Genomic DNA, 18027 nt, shown 5'->3' with positions numbered 1-18027 from the left:
TTTGTGTAATTGAGCTAATTAGCATAAATTAGCATAATAGCCTATATTGATCATATCATAAGAGCTGCTTGGCCAAAATGGACAATGTTAGTATATTTTTAGGGGTTACTGGAAATGCTGAGTCCATATCTGACATTTTCAAGATTCAAAATCACTATTTAAATCTTGTGAGTTTGGTACAATTTAGACAGATTTTTGGAGGATAGGGCTGTAGCGATATACAGTAGGGCTGTAACGATACACCAACCTAACAATTCGATTCGTATCACGATTTTTGACCCACGGTTTGATACGAACCTCGATTTTTCTTTTTTTGGAGGGGGGGGGGCTAGACATTTCAATAGCCTACCTTAGAGTACCAGAGGATTACAATGTAATATATCTGTATTATTTTATATCCTGATATAAAAAGAGAGAATACTGAATGTCTGATATTTATGACAGCACACTTTATGCAGATTAGCCTATAGCTTAGGCCTACTATTTCTATTACAACTCTACCACATTCAGCTGTCTGGTTGAAGCCTGGAAATATTGTAAACAAAGTAGCATAGTTGGCTAGCTTATCCTAGTCTACTGATTGGACTGTTCAGTTTCCTCATGTGTGTTTAAGGTAATACTGTTCTCCTTGGGACAAGCCTTTTGGGAAACATAGGTATTGAGATGATCATTCAGTTCTCCCAGAATCACCAGCGCGAAACATCGTGGGAATCTCAAGCACAGTCCAGCACGCTGACGTTGCACAGCTCCCCCAACAAGCCATTGCCATCCTCGGCGCGGGCGTTCCCACATTCAGTCCAGCATTTAGTCTCTGGCACTGCCACACAGTAGGTGGGGTGCACACACCGCAAGAGCCCTACTCACCCTGGGGAACCACAACCACCAGCGGCCCAATGCGGGGCGTGCTAGCAGTCACCTGGTCTGTCGCCTCTTGTCCCCAGCTCCCTTCAGAGAACGCCCTCAGGTCGCACTTTCGCAGTGTGCACCACCGCAACGTTCCTCCAACACCTAGCGGGGCCTAGCCTCCACTGCCACAGACTCCTCGGCGCTGAGCACCGTAACTGGCACTGCACCTCCGATGCTCCACTCCGTCGTCTCGCCAGTCGGGGCAGCAGACTCCAGTTCCATCGCAGCCGGACCATGCTGCGCACAGCTACAGCTACCGACGTTGGCGTCCCTCCTCTGCTGCCTTGTCGCAGAGCTGTCCTCTGCTGTTCCGGCCACTCCACACCGCCACGATCGCGCCAAGGCCTAGACCCCTAGACCTACACCTAGGCTCGTGCAATCGGATTTCAACAACTTTTTCCCCCCTTATTTTTCTAAAGAGCACCGGCGAACAGGCCGACTCAAACAGGCTCCGCCAACCGTCCATCCTCAAGGCACCACCTCATTGCCGCTCCACCTCTGCTCTGCTCCGCAGCCAGGGCCACCGCCAACTCCAGCCTAAAGCTGTCCGGCGGGGGCAGGGGCTCAAGGTCTTCTCTCGGTGAAGTCAGCGCCCAGGCCAGCGTCACTACCTTATTTTCCAAGGCCGCGTCCTCAGACCGCTCTCCCAGTCCCGTGAAGTCCTTCTCCTGCCGTGGCCACTGCATCAAAACGCTCTTCAGGCAAGCATTTCTCCCGTAGCTAGGCTCAAGCGACGGCTGGTCTCCTCCTGCGGCTTCTACTGAAGACCTCTGTAAGCTTTTTAGTACCCCTTACAAGGGTTCTCTTCGGATCCTTTTGCTTGGGCCTCCACCTAGCGGTGAGCATGGATGGATTATGAACTTTCGGGCCCCTGGGCCCAGATGTATTAAGGGCCCCCCATTAATTGTCGCATATGTGGAAGGGGCGTTTGGAGGTCCTTCCTCAGAAATGTTTTAATTTGTTTGATTTCCTGTATTCTGGTGCATTTTGGGGCTGGCCAATACTAAATTCAATCAGATTCATAGCCTACATCCTGATGTGTTGATATTGAGGTAATGATTTCATGCAAAGGCTTGGGCTTCAGGGCTCCCTGACCCCTTGGGCCCCTGGGCCAGGCCTGGTAGGCCCGTGCAGTAATTCATCCCTGGCGGTAAGGTCTCCCACTCCCGGCTCCTCCAGCACTGAAGACACCGCCTCCTACAGAACGCAACTTGCTCCTCCATGGAAAACGTGCCCATCTACAGGTGCTGCTTTGGAAAGCAGCAGACCGTCCTGATCCACCGGCTGTGGATATAACTGCGTTTGGAGGGAGTTAGAAGACAGGTATGAAGAAAGGAGAGGAACTTGCCCACCCTCGATTCAAGTCCTGTTGCTCCTCCTGATTTGTTAGATGTTATCAGCTGTAACTGCAAAGCTGGGTTAAAACTGTGTATACATGTATCTGGAAAGTGCAGCTGTGCAGCTGCAGGCATGGCCTGTACTAATTATTGTTTCTGCAAAGGCAGTGATGTTACATGTGGCAATATATTTACACAGCAAAAACAGCAGGACAGGGATGAAAAGTCTGGAGAAGATGGTGACAGGACAACGGATGAGGACAGTGAGGAGTAGAGGCTAGTTCTTCCCTTTGTTACTCAATTGTGAGTCACAGCAGAGGGCCAGTGAATAGCTATTTCCAAAATGATTGTGGAATTCAGAAATAACATTTCTGAACATTTTTATCCTCCAAAAATCGCCCCCAAAAACTCAGCAAAATCAGCTTAATGAGAGTAAAAACGTGACCAAACCAAGTTTAAATAGTGATTTTGAATCTTGAAAATGTCAGATATGGACTCAGCATCTCCAGTAACCCCTAAAAACATACTAACATGGTCCATTTTGGCCAAGCAGCTCTTATAATATGATCAATATAGATGATTATGCTAAATTATGCTAATTAGCTCAATTACACAAATTGCCCAACATATGCAAATTAGCATCCGGCAGTTTTTGCATGCTGGGAAACCATACTATATATTTCCATCATAAAACTTTGGTGTACTCAACATTTCCGGGTTCACCTTTCTGTCCACTGGACTATAAGGAAGAGCATGGCTCAAAGTAAAGTAACTACTGAAACTACATAAATTCGTCAAATATGAAGGTATATTGGGTCCAAAAGTGGCGAGCACATATAACTGCAGATTTTGCATGTGCACACTAAAGTCATAAATGTGTAACAGTAAAGTTGAAGTTGTACATATTTTTTTTATATCTTGTTAACACAAAATAGGGGCTACGGGTTCACAAATCCTTTTTACAGGTACACAAATCCTATCCTGTGAGTCACAACTTTCAAGAGTCATGCACTCAACCCTTTTGGCTCCAATCGTTGCGACGCAGTTCTCTTCTCTCTTCTTGATAGCTGTTGAAAATTGCATGGAACTGACAGGGATTGTTTTGTTTAATAAACAAATAAATACATTATGCTGCTACCTTCTGCTTTTCCCAAATACAATGTAGCCTACAGGTGTACCTTTCATCAGTCCAGTTGCAATGGATGGATTATGATGAACTGCCCTATGTTTAGAGATTTTAAAGGTTTTATAACAATGCTACAAATTTTTTGGCAAGTGCTACAAATCTATTCACCTTTGCAGCGCCAGTAGGCTACTTTGTGTGCGGCCCGCAAACACACATTCCAAACAAGCATACACAAAAGTTTCAAGAGTGGGGGATGGAGTAGAAGATGGAGACAAATTCATTAATATTATTTATTTTCGTGGAATGGATGTACAGGACTGAGCGGCGGTCATATTTTGTACCGCTATGCAGTACATCTAGTTTCTTTTGTTGGTTTTTCTACTTATAAGTGGGTATTGATTATACAAGACTAGTAGTTCAGGTGACCATATCAAAGCATGGGATATCATTTTGTTTAATTTGCCATGTCCCAGGAGGAGTACAGGATGGGTGGGTTAGCTGAGACAAAATAATTACAGAATTAAACTGTTTTTACCCCTCTCTGATCTTATATAACCGCCTTTACTTGAAATGTCATAAATGCTTAATTTACCGTATTATACTACAATACTACAAGCAAGTGGCCCAGATTAGCTCCTTATCCCAACCCTTTGTGACCACTCACAACACACTATTGACTTCATTTATACAATACAGCTAGAAGAATGCATCAAGATCTTCACAGGAGGTGGTTGAATTATACAAGGAATGTCTTAGGAATGAAAGCAAACAGCTAAGGGTTGGTCTTATTTTAACAGATTTAATGCAATGACTGTTGGAGGAAAGCTACTATAGAATTAAGAAGGAGGGGGGTGTTTTGGGTCTGACCTGACATAAAAATACAATAGAATGTAAACAGTGAAGAGAAAGCCCATACAGTACTGGGTGGGCGATTTACATGAATAGGACTAATCATTAACTCTGGATTATGTTGATTGGCTGTGTTATGATCGGTGAGTGTGACCACCAATCCTAATCTGACTAAATCCATTTTTCAGACGTTGTAGGAGTGTGGCTGGGGTAATATTGGTTTCATATGCATTGTCATGCCTCACATGCCTCACTTTAATGGAAAAAACTGAGCTACCAAAGAATGAAGAAATCTGCTAAATAAATGTCAGCATAAAGTACAAGAGTATTTGATATTGATAGATATCGTATTGTGCCATACTTTTGTTGACAGTTATTGAGTAATAGACATTTTCCACAGTGCAGGCATTCCTGATGAATTTACTGTAGCATTCAGTATGAATTCTGGTACAAACAGGTCCCTGCTTACAATGAACCTAACTCTGTCAGAATGCATACTGTACAGGCAGCTGACACCAAACCACAGGCTAAATATGAATTAAGTCTGTACAGTAAGAGGAGGTCCCCTCACAGCTTATCCCACCAAACACTCAAAATGGGGGGATTGTCAAGGCGGGCCACTAGTTTAAGCTGTCCGCTAGAGCCCACAACATCATGGGTGAGGATTAGCATGCTAGCATGACAAGGGGTGTAGTCTAGCGTTAATTACAGAGGCCTGATTGTTTGGGACTGAGGAGAGAGAGGGGAAGCTATAGGCCTAACCCGAACCAGAGGAGAGTAGTACTTCAATTTGGCCTCACACACTATGAAAAAAAAGAAAACAGGCAAATATGGCCACCTGATTCAGGGGTCAAAAAGTTATTAGGCGGGTGATGCAATTGTTGCAAAAGTCTAGTGTTGCAATGGTTTCATTCCCATATAAAGATGCTTAAACAAAAACATTTTTATCAGGAAGGTTTATCAAAAAGGTTTGCTAGTAAGATGTATTATATTGAACATGGAACATTTTTTTATTTTTCTCTCAAAATATTGTTATCTTGAGGCTCCATGACTTTGTTAACACAGGGCATCTGAACACACAAAACAAATCAATAATTTTATAACAATTTGGGTGTTTTATTTAACTTTAGAACACCCATGTGTATTCATGGTCAAAAATGGCCGGCCATTAGAAATGAATGGGTAAGAAAATGGTCAGTGTATAAAATTGAGTCCAGGCACATATTGATCAGATAGACTGTATCTGTGATTCTGTACATTCACACACACACACACACACACACACACACACACACACACACAAACTCACACACACCTTCACTCCCCCTCTTTGCTTCTATGCCAGCCCCCACTGGAACTTTTCCCCAATAGCATCTTCCCCTTTCTGACTTGTATGAGCTCAGGTCAATGAGGCATGCAGGCCATATAGAAATTATTCATATCTGAAGTTCAGAACTGGTAATATCCAATAGAACTTAAGTTGATACAAAGGTCTATCACAACAATAGATGATAATATATGTATTACTATGGATTTATAACAAGTTATAATGCTTCAGTCATTTTTGACCAGGAACACAAAACTAGTAAACATGAAATGAACCGAACATGAGGGTTAAATGATGAAGTTATTGTCTTACTAGGCTACATTAATGATTTGTTTCTGGCTATGTAAAACACGCTCAGTTACAATAACTGATATAATTGCCAGAGTTACGGCTTTATTGATTCTGACTGTCAAGCACGCTCAGTTAAGACTTGATGTCTAAAATGGAAGAAAAGAAAAGAAAGGAAATGATACCCAATGGTCTTTACCACATGCCTTTATCTGTTCTTTGGTGCAATGGAAATGTAGGAAGGAGGAGCTAAGGCAAAAACACTTTCACTTTCTCTTGCCAGGATATCGTAAAATACAGCTTGTCCACATACAGCTCTATGTCATTGAAATACGCTATGTTGCTGTCATAGACAGGTGAATTAGAGTCTAAGTTTATGCTAAAACACCTTGGATCTTGTACTGCTGAAGAAAAAGTGCTGGACGATGGCAGAAGCTCTCTCACTGCTGGAAGAGGAGCTTACCTGTCCTCTTTGTTTTGATGTCTTCAAGGATCCTCTTGTCCTGAGGTGCAGTCACAGCTTTTGTAGAGGCTGTCTGGAACAGATAGACACCACCTCATCTCTTAGAGAGTGCCCTGTGTGCAGGGAACCATCCTCAATGAATCACATAGTACGAAATTTGGTTCTCAGGAATACGTGCACAACTTTCTCACAGCAAAAGGATAAAGGGGAGCCTAGTCTGCCAAAGACTAAACAAGGTGAGAAGCCACTTTCTCCCAGTCATAACCTGCCTGGTTGTTCAGGGTGTCACACTTCTGGCAAACCCAGAAGTGATCACTATACAACAGAGGAGGCTGCAATGATTTGTAAGAAGGGTATGAAGGATTCACTGGTGGCTCAGAGAGAGAGATTGTCGGCTCTCTCCAAGCTCAAACACCACTGTGAGACGATGGCTCAGCATGTTCACACACAAGTTCAACGGACAGAGAGGCACATGAAAGGAGAGTTTGAGGCTCTCCGGCGTTTCCTGCTGGAGGAGGAAGTCAGGAGGATCAGCCTCCTCAGAGAGGAGGAAGCGGAGAAGAGTAGAGCACTCCGAGAGCGACTCCTCAGCGTGACGGCAGAGATCAGTTCCCTCTCGGGAACCATTAAGAGTCTGGAGGAGGACTTGGCAGGGATGGGGAACACACCATTTCTTCAGAAATACGGGGAAACTGCCAGGAGAATGCAGCGTGCAGTGGAGCCAGTGACAGAGCTGGAAACCATGACAGGAATGCTCATAGACGTCGCCAGACATATCAGTTCCCTAAAATTTCGAGTTTGGAGAGACATGCAGGGGCTGGTTCAGAAGTTCCCAGTAACTCTCAATCCTAACACTGCTAATGCCCACCTCACGATCTCAGAGGATCTGAGCAGCCTTAGGTATCAGAAAGCAGGCCATGTCCCCGCTAACCCAGAGAGGTTTAGCAGGTGTGTATGTGTCACAGCGGCCGAAGGCTTTGATTCTGGCCATCACAGCTGGGAGGTTGATGTCGGAGACAACACATACTGGATTCTGGGAGTGGCCTCCAAATCCGTTAAAGTCAAAGAGAAGTTCTCAACGTATCCGGAGAATGGTTTTTGGACTATTCGTTTGTGTGGCGACCGGTATAGAGCCCCAAAGGTCACACTTCAAGTGGAGAAGAGACCCAGGCTGGTCAAAGTTCAGCTGGACTGGGACCAGGGAAAATTGTCCTTTTTCAGTGCAGAGGATAATGTGCCCATCTATACATTTACACATGTATTTACTGAAAAGGTGTACCCTTTCTTTAGCACAGGGTGTAAATCTCATCCCCTTTGCATTCAGCCTTTATTTGTATCACCCCCATCCTGATTTCTCAACATTATCTTTTCAGTCAAGTCAATCTGTCATCTGGAAGCCAGCCCGAATTTACGCTACCCACACAATTTGGAGTCACTCCATTGAGAAGTCTGGTCACATCACATGAGCGCGCTTGAGTTGATTTTTGCTTCCAAAAAAAGTGAGATGTTTAGATTCTGTTATTGCATGTGTTATACAAGATATTGACAGCGCAATAAAACAGAAAACAGGGATTAAGGAATTTGACATTGTAACGGTGTGGCTGCCCTTTACGGCTGCAGTTCATTCGAGCTAAACAAACAGAACGGACAACACAATTTAAAAAAACACTTTATTTGCACACACAAACAGCATCCATGGTTATAACGGCAACTGCAAAACACAAATGCACACGTAACAATATTAGTTAAGAGCCTTACTTTCAGGGTGGACATTTACCAAACATTTCTTATTAACGGACAATAGCAAAATACTCACCTTGTTGCTGCTTCAGTGGACTAACAAAAAACCTGACGGAAAGTCGCAGGGGATATTTGAAGTTTGCTGGATGTGACATCATAGATTAGCAGAGGTCACGTATGTATAAGAGGGGTGTTTGGGGTTTTCGTTAATTTATGCTATATATGGTGTTATGGAATAATGTAATTTGATTGCCTTGCGATGGAATGGTTTGTCTTATGGTATTGAATGTAATTGTGGATCTTGATATAGAGAATGTATACTGGTATTTATATAGAGGATTGATTGTTGAATTGTGCAATGGTTTAGGCCAGGGATTTAAATTATCTTATTTAAATGTTCTATTCCTCTGGTGGGAATAAGTATAAGTATATACTCTTTTGATCCCGTGAGGGAAATTTGGTCTCTGCATTTATCCCAATCCGTGAATTAGTGAAACACACTCAGCACACAGTGAAGTGAAGCACACACTAATCCCGGCGCAGTGAGCTGCCTGCAACAACAGCGGCGCTCGGGGAGCAGTGAGGGGTTAGGTGCCTTGCTCAAGGGCACTTCAGCCGTGCCTACTGGTCGGGGTTCGAACCGGCAACCCTCCGGTTACAAGTCCAAACCAGTAGGCCACGGCTGCCCCCTAATATATAAGAATATAGCAGAAGGAGGTAGAATGGTCTGAGGTGAGCTACTGGGAGCACCTGCTTATAAGCCTAAAAAAGTCTATGCCTGATACAGTACATGTCCTATAATTTAAAAGAATTGTCAAAGTTAATTTTGATATATATTTGGTTAGACTTTACTTGACAGTATCCAGAGCCATATAAAGGTAGAGTTGCGACAACTCCATAGAGCATCACAGTCCCGCCCCTCCTCCGAAAGAGCTTAGGCCTAGTCCACACGTACCAAACCGATCTTTTTTTCCTCCGTCTTCCCTGGAACCGTATCAAAAATATTTGCGTCCAAACGGATCCATCTCAACACGACTCAACACGTTACTTCATACCCCAGGCCTATAGGTGGCACTGTTTCTTTACAGAAATTGACCAAAACTTGCAAAACTTGCGCTTTAAAAACAGACAGAATAGGCTACGACGAAATGGCTAGTGCAAGGAAACCAGAATTGTTTGTGTGGACTGATGGTGAACTGTCAACTGTAGTCAACTGTAAAACTAATAAACTTTATTTTACGGTTTGTGAAGGGTGCAGTCCCGTCCTTTATTTGGCTAACGCAGGTAGGCCTACTAATCACCTTTACTTTCTTTGGTTGTAGGATAGTCCGTGATTCACATTAGTTCATCACCGCAATTAGGCTACTAAACGCAAGGCTTACCCAAGTTCTAGGCTATTCTGCCGCCACATTTATAATATTGCTATAAAACCTTCGTTAGTAACAGTCAATACTTTTGCAGGCATTAAATCGTGCATTCGCATTCAGTGTGCTACCATCGGCTTAACGTGAGTTCTAAGCGTCTTTGTATGCTTATATCTGATTTCACTCGACTGAATGCATGCATATATGTTGTAAGACATGTAAAATAAATGAATGACACTGGCACTACGCACAAATTAATGTAGCCTAAACTTACACCGCACTTTCCTAATAACTTAAGTTCTCTCGCGTCACTGACAGTAGCTAGAATGCATAAAAAACACCGGGAAAAACAGTGTTCAGTCCACCAAGTAATAAGCTATCGGCGCTGCGCAGCACCAGTTGTGATATTTATCTTACGGAGTGTAATCGTAGGTAATGTCATGTATGAAAACTAGTATTGTTAGGCAATACTATAAGTGCAAGTCCAGGGCAGCTGAGGTGTGGCGATGACATCATCGATACGCAAGCAGGATGTGCGGTTTCGCTGTCTAAACGAATTCAAACGGGCTACGGTTTCAGATGTCTCCACTCTGGGACCAGGTTTCAGAAAAGTGCGGTTTCGGGCAGTGCGTTTACAGGATTCGTTTGGACGCTCGGCCAAGACGAAGCAAAACCTCTGCGTTTAACCTAAAAAGCGTCTCCGTGTGGACAGGCCCTTAGTTTCCGGAAGTAAATTTCCCATTCATTTCTCCCATTGACGTTTTGGAAAAATCCGTATCTAAAGAGTTTTAGAGCATGTCTTAGGCTAATCAGCTACGGCGTAACTCATAAGCATACAACATATCAATTCGAGTGAAAAAACGAATAGAAAGTCCAAAAAAAGTCAAAGGTACAAGACTGTGTACATATTTTCATTTCCGAGCGAAGGAACTACTCATCCCATAAACCACCGGGCCTCACTGAAAAATATATAAGCAGCACGAACCAGCGCGAAATCATTCATTTCCAACCGGCGACAGCAGCGAACCCTCTCCTCCAAACTATGATTTTTATATAGTTAATAGCAGTTATTTCAGGAGTAATCGTGTAAATAATAGTGTTTTGGTATTGAATGTTATATTTACCATCGTGTATTTTATATCGTGTGTGTGAAAGCGGTTAACGTTAACGTTAACATTGTGCAGTGCTTCGTATCTGACTGCCATCCTGATGCATGGACCGGTGCATGGTCTGCTCTTGGACCACCATATTCAGTTTATTAACTTGAATTATTACACAAAATGTTCATTAAATGTACGAAGAAGTATTTCTAGGTTAATGATTGATACAGTATGAAGGCTAGCCTAGCTAATGTTAACTAGCATTACCAACCTCCCTGCAAAACTCACCACACAACTTCGTAGGTTTGATGGGTCTTGTTCCTCATGCTGGCCCATACAAAACCCACAAGCTGACCCTCGACACACAACAGTCAATAATGTGACCCGATTTAAAGTGGTTTTCACCCCTTTGGACACTCTTGATTTCGTCCTTGAAACTGAAATATTCACGGGCCGGGGGCATGGACGGTTTGCTAACCATTTTACTGCAGTGTCTACCCGGTGGTAGCATCCAGCTTTGCTATCAGCTAGCTAGTTCAAAGGTTTAAGTTCTTAATGGGGATATACAGGGCTTTTTATGCCTCGTCTAAGTTGATGTTTCATATAAACAACAATTCATGTTCATAGAAACAACAAGGTCACTAAAACATAATATATTTCATACCAGTGTTGCAGCATGTAGGCTAATGTTAGCAGCATTATAATGACATTCTAATGTCTGAAAGGCTAATGATTAGCTAGCCTATCGGCTACCTGAAAAGTTAAGTGTTCAAACTAGCATTTACAGTGTTCTATTTGATGGTGTATTGGCCCTGACTAAGTTCTTGTGATATATAAACCACAATCCTTGTTGATACAAGTACCAATGTTCGTCTAGAAAGTGTTTATTCACATTAAGATTTTCGCCATAGGCAGTAAAAGACTCCGCCATCTTGTCAATAATTTTCGCTGATTCAAGTTTCAAACTATGACTGAACGGCCTTTCCACCAATCAGAGGCATCACTGTGGGATTGTGGGATTGTTCAGGATTGTGGGCAATGAAGTACTTATCCAAGACATCGCGAATAAAAGACATTTATCTCAAAACGAGGTTAGTGCCCCGTGAACTTTTGGCGTCTATATGAGCATACACAATCGCTTAGTACAGCCGTAGCTGGTTTTGAGTCTACCATGTGCAATTAAGTTTTTATGGCTTATACCCGAATTGTCAATGGAGAAATTGCATTGAATTCTTACTTCCGGAAACTCCTGTGGGCGTGACTGTGATGCTCTATTGACGCTTATGTTCCATTTTTTCCAACAATGGCAGCTAATGGAAGCCTCAAATAGTTCCCGGAAGTTAACAATTAATAACAGCAGCAGTGCAGTTACAGCAGTATTTGTAGGCAACATTTCAGACTCAGATTTACATTCCTTTGCCTCATCCGAATAATAATAATAATAATAACAGTAATAGTAGTAAAGTAATAGTAGGCTATCAAAGCCTAATTATAATAATAAACGATTTATGTATCGACTATGACTTTTCTGCTGCTCAGTCTTTATCAGTTCCTCATATAAATTAAAAGAGGCTAAGCCCAATAAATGTGCCACACGTAATAGCCGAATATAAGATAACCCTTGCCTATCCCATTTCAATTAGGCAGCACTACACCACCACGAACAAGCTGTCATTAAGTTTTTGCGTTTAGTAGGCCTACAACTTTTATGACGTGACGTTTCTTGGGCATTTAGCTTCACCCTCACGTCAAGTTGTAACGTATGCGCAATGCTCATCTAGGCTATGGATTTAAGTGGCTTAAAGGCAGCAAAAGTGGGATATAGTGCAACTGCATCCCCAAAACAATTCCTCCATAACTGTGTATTTAATCGTTTGATATGTGGATAACTTTCAGTGGACTAAACAAAAGGTAAAGATTTTGTTATCACAAGGCTAGCTGGTTCGTTATATGGCGAAGCATATAGCCAACTTTGTTTGCAGCAGTGAAGCTGAGTTTGTTGTTAACATTGTTGGTAACTGTAAGGGAATTTAACCCCAACATATAGATACAAGAACCACAACACGTAGTATGGCTTTGCCCACAAACTCTGGTACCAAGAGGAGAGCCTGCTAATTTAAGGAAGAATTCCTCACACCATCAGTCTCTGACTCTGCAGCCCAAAAGCTGTGTCTTTTATTGTACAGATGCACACAGAAAATAGGAAGCAAGACATAGCGACTTTATTGTGACATACTCTTATCTCACCCACACACACACACAGAGAGGGTGCAGTTCCTGTCTGTCTGGGTGCACACTTAACTTGTACTCTCTGTTCTTAGAACTCAGCACAACAACATTTAACTTGAACTCTCTGTTCTTAGAACTCAGCCAACAATATTTCTGCTTACAGCTTACACAAATGGTTATACAATGATAATAATTTCCTTACAGTAACGTAAACGTTTCTTCAGTTAGCAGTAGCCTACTGTTTTTTTATGTTGCATTCATTTTCATTGGCAAAAGCTAGCCTAATATATAATATAAAATGAGAACCTATATAGATTTGAGGGAGCTGCAGCTGTTAGCATCAGCACGGTCATATTAACACAGCAGGCACTAGCCCAGTGAAGGATCGTGTACACCCCATCCCCAGAAACCAGTTTCAAACCAAGCTTGCGCTGATGATGCATGATCACTGATCAAATTGCTATTTTCTGACAGGATGAGCACAATGCAGGTTGTCTGAATCTCTAGCTCTTTAGCCTAGCATCCTAATGCTGTATTCACAGCACGGTGAATGACAAACGGTGACAAAATGCTTATGAGTTCATAGCCTGGGTATTTATCAAGGACTATATCACGTTTTATATGTTATTATCAGAGACGGTTGATAATAAGGATATTAAGGATCTTTATTATGATCACTCGCATCGCATTACCATGGGGTTACTAGGTAATGCTACGGTTAACTTAACATGCCCACCATTACACTGGAGAGATGTTAGAAAACTTTTAAGCTACTTAAGGTAGTTCGCTCATTATCTCAGATCAGTGAAGAACTACCAGAGAAAACGTTGGGGAGAAAACTAAAACAAGTTACAAGGATATCAAGGATACAAAGAAGTTTATTGTCACATGCATATAGGCTAGTTACTGGAAGTAAGAAATGCAGTGAAATTATGTCTGGTGTCAGCCTATTTGTGCATTTATGGGGGGGGGGGGGGGTAAAAAGTGCAGTAGAAGAGGGGTTTAGTAGATTAAGTGGCAAGGGCTGCATAAGAAAGGTGGGGGAGGATTGGGATTGGGGGGGGGGCACCAACAAGGAGCACCCAAGAGCAACAGGGGCAAGGAAAAACTCCCTTACCAAGGAAGAAACCTTGGGCAGATCCACGGCTCAAGGGGCTAACCCAGGGGTCTCCAACCTTTTTGGGAATGAGGGCTACCTGAAGACCCGAAATCATATGGAGGGCTACTCATTTGAAACAAACATACCCTCACCCCTTTTTTGCGAGGGTAGTCCTCCTAAAAAATAGGCCTATATGATTTTTACTTTTAAATTATCAATATTGTGTAGGCCTATAAGTCTTTATATATTAAGCAACTGTATTTTCAACTTTAATATCAATAGCCTATGCAACACTAATTCAGGGGTTGTTTAAGTCCTGATTTCAGTGGACAATTCGGTTTTAACATTTCATTAGTAATCGCCCATACCACCCTAACATATGAAAACTCCTTTTAAAGTTATTGCACACCTGAAATCTCTCCATGATCTGACAAAAAAGGTCATGCACAGTCCTGCTCAGTCATGCATGCCACAAAATTTTCAGCGCTATTATACGGCAGTAGCCTACGGAGGAGAAAAGGCCTGTGAGCTAAAGCAATTGTTTTTCAGTCCTTGAACCCTCATGCAAGAACCGTATTTGACGAACATGGAATGGCCACAGAACTTTTGCAAAGATATGTTTCCATTGGCTACACCAGACGAGCAAGTTTTTTCCCCCTTTACTGTCTATGCATGCGAGCAGCGTGTATGCGTTGTTTAAAGATTAAATAGGAAACGGATTTGGAGCCAAAGGCTAAAATGTAACGCAGCTACAATTTGTAAGGTATCACCAATATCAGTTTAATGTTACAGATGTATGGCTACATACATTCTTAAAATGGTTCTGGTCTAGACTTAAATATCTATTGAAAACTTCACAGTGGAGCGTGATCTGCAGGCGACCTGTTGGCTATTTTTAGAAGGTGCGCTGGGGGCGCCTCATAGCCGTCCCGCGGGCACCGTGTTGGAGACCACTGGGCTAACCCAACTGCCAGGGGTCTTGGTGTGTGTGTTGGGGGGATGACAGGGGAGATGGGATAGTGTGCTGTGTATGAGAGGGCAGTGTGCAATATGTGTGTTGGAGAAGCTTCCTCATGAGACAATGTGCTGTGTATTGGGGGGGGGGGGGGGGGGGGGGGGCAGTGTGCTGTAAGTATGTTGGGGATGTGTGTTGGAGAAGCTTCCTGATGAAATAATGTGCTGTGTAGGTAGGGGAGAGGGGGGGGCAGTGTACTGCAAGTATGGTGAAGGGACTTACTATTGCAAGCAGAGTAGGCCTACTGTATGTATGATGTATGTGAGTGATGACAGTGAAGATGTGTGTGTGGGCGGGAGGGGAGTGGAGCAGTGACTGTGTGTGAGTGTGTGTGTAGTGTGTGTGTGGGTAGGTGGGGGCAGTGTGCTGTAAGTATGTAGAGGATGTGTGTTGGAGAAGATCCTGAAGACAATGTGCTGTGTATGTAGGGAGGGGGGGGGCAGTGTGCAGCAAGTATGTAGAGGAGGCTTACTGTAGCAAGCAGTGTGCTGTATGTATGTGAGGTGATGACAGTGATGATGTAAGTGTGTGTGTTTTGTGTGTGTGTGTTGGGGATGGGGGGGGCAGAAAGGCTAGGCAATCAAGGACATGGGTAGATAGATGGAGGAGAAATCAAAAATAATAAATAAAAAGTTCTATGGAGATGTGGAAAAGTTGGAGAAAGTCAGATATGTGTGTGTGTGTGTGTGTGTTTTTTGACGTGTGATGAAATAAGAAAATAAATAAAAGATCTGTAGCATAGGGAGAGGGATGTAAAAGTGCTAAAAGTCATGTAGGTGTGTGTGTGTGTAGGGGGGGGGTCATGAGTGCTGAGGAGTGAATGAGTGCAAATTCAGTATAGTGTGAATTCAGAGTTGGGAAATGTTTGAGAGTGCTGAGGAGTGAATGTGTGCAAAGTCAGTATAGTGTGAGTTCAGAGTTCGGATGGCCTGGGGATAAAAACTTCTCCTGAGTCTCTCAGTTCTGGCTTTGTGACTACATAGGCGTCTTCTTGATTTCAGCGGTAGGAATAATCCATTGTTAGGATGAGAAGAGTCCTTCAGAATCTTTTGGGCTCTTAGGAGTACTCTTCTGGAATAGATATCTTGTAGAGCAGGGAGTTGAGTTCTTATAGTACGTTCAGCTGAGCGCACTACTCTCTGCAGAGTACTACAATCTCTAACTGTGGAGTTCCCATACCAGGTGATGATGCTACCCTTTAGAACACTCTCAACCGCTGAAGTGTAGAAGGCCTTCATGATGGATGTAGAAACTTTGAATTTCCTTAGCTGACGAAGGAAGTAGAGTCAGACTTAGACTAGCTGTGTTACAGTTTCTCGTTGCAAAATTAAAATCTCCATGCGCTTTTGTAGGCTACACGCAGTCTCAAAAACACTGTTTACAGCTCTTGAGTCACGTACTAGGTCATTGTTTTTATAACGATAATTTAGGTAGGCCTAGGCTACACTTATGGGGTGGGTGCTATTGCGTTTTCTAAAGAATCTCCCGTCTTGGTTTTGTACAGAAATTAATATTAAGTGACACATACGTAAAAGGGAGAAAAAAGCTTCCGATATTTAGCAGGCTACGGTCTGGAATTTAATTTAATAGCCTATTGTTGTAATGGTAGGATAACTACACAGTTTACACAATAATTACACTGTGTTATAGATATTGTATATCAATGCATTTATTGTCTATCAATTACCCAAAATTGTGGCTCTGTGTCTCATTGAACAGTATATTTAATGCATTCTAATCCATTGTCAATCACTTCCGGGAACTTTTTGAAGTTTACATGAACCACGTGACCTTAACGAATTTTGAACACCTATTGTCGCAACTCTACCTTTATATGGCTCTGACAGTATCGACATAAGAGTGACATGACACTGTCATGAATGTGTCATAAACAAGTCATAAACGTTTATGACATAACACTTCTGTTATTATTAACCCCAGTGGTGGAATGTAACGAAGTACAAATACTTCGTTACTGTACTTAAGTAAATTTTCCACGTATTTGTACTTTACTTAAGTAAAATTTATAGTGCATACTTTTGACTTTTACTTCGTTACATTTTACAGCAATTATCTGTACTTTTACTCCGCTACATTTCTATAACACCATCGTTCCTTTTTACGATACATTTTATGATCAGTTTTTTTTTTCTCTCTGACAAACACGTTTGTTTTACCAGGGGGCGGGGTTGCTACCAAAGATTCTGGAGCGCTACGTGCATTCTTAGAAACATAAGCTTCTAGTCTAGACCAGGCAAAGCGTGAGCTTGTAGCCATCTGCATTCGGTAGGCTATATTCACCAGACCCATGGCTACACTGTACATGCAACTGTGTTCTGTGCCTTTCTCTGTCTGTTATCTGCAGCCTCCTCTCCGATGAGATTGCTATCCGCGGATCAGCGAAGTTACAGGCTATGCCCATGCTTCTGTCACACGTCTGATCATTTGCGGCACAAATTAATTGTAGGCTAGACTATTAATGAACCGGTGGCCGGAAAAAACATAACATTTTCCAGATTAGGAAATATTACTTAATTGTGTGTGATCAAATAAAGATGCATAGCCTACAATTGGGGGGTAGTAATGTAAGCGCTCATTCAATGTCTATGCGTCTGCGCAAGTGAAACTGAACCTAATCATAAAGACACCTTTCTCAGCAACTTTTCTGTTCAATCAGCATAATTGGCATTACGATCCACCCGACGTTTCCCTTGTCTACACCCCGTTAAACTTCAGGCTCTCGTGTTTTGCTGAATGATATTACTCAGCAGATCACCCTAGTAGATAACCAGAATTACAGTCTCTAGAATTGTAGGTCAGAATGTAAACTGGGCCACAGATGGTAAGCACAATTGCATTAGTTTAAAACTATCTAGTTGAGTATAACCTAAAACTAGCTTAATTAAAATGCCACAGCCCATACTGATTTTTCCTTTTAAAATATAGATATTAAGATAATAAATCATTATGCAAATACTTTTACTTTTAATACTTAAAGTACATTTAAAAGCAGGTACTTTTTACTTTTACTTAAGTAGGGTTGTCATTGTGGTACTTTTACTTTTACTAAAGTAAATATTTCTCTGTGTATTTGTACTTTTACTTAAGTACTGAGTTTCAGTACTTCCTCCACCACTGATTAACCCTTTAGTCAGGTTTAAGAAAACCAACATTGGATTTTCAC

At 42.3% G+C, this 18027-nt stretch overlaps 1 protein-coding gene across 1 annotated transcript; it reads left to right on the top strand.

The window, feature by feature from the left end:
• Window positions 1–5885: 5885 nt before the first annotated feature.
• LOC143104150 (nuclear factor 7, ovary-like) lies at window positions 5886–13669 on the top strand. Its single transcript, XM_076268102.1, has 2 exons — window positions 5886–12501; window positions 12548–13669. The coding sequence occupies exon 1, from the start codon at window positions 6259–6261 to the stop codon at window positions 7645–7647; it is 1389 nt and encodes a 462-aa protein (XP_076124217.1). The 5' UTR covers window positions 5886–6258; the 3' UTR covers window positions 7648–12501; window positions 12548–13669.
• The last annotated feature ends 4358 nt before the right edge of the window (window positions 13670–18027 follow it).

The sequence above is a fragment of the Alosa pseudoharengus genome, unplaced genomic scaffold, assembly GCF_046254945.1.
Source record: "Alosa pseudoharengus isolate Yale_2024_CS ecotype anadromous, Long Island Sound unplaced genomic scaffold, YU_APseudo_1.1 YU_APseudo_1.1_scf_5, whole genome shotgun sequence".
NCBI lineage: Eukaryota > Metazoa > Chordata > Actinopteri > Clupeiformes > Clupeidae > Alosa > Alosa pseudoharengus.
This window is presented reverse-complemented; position numbering and strand designations above follow the sequence as displayed.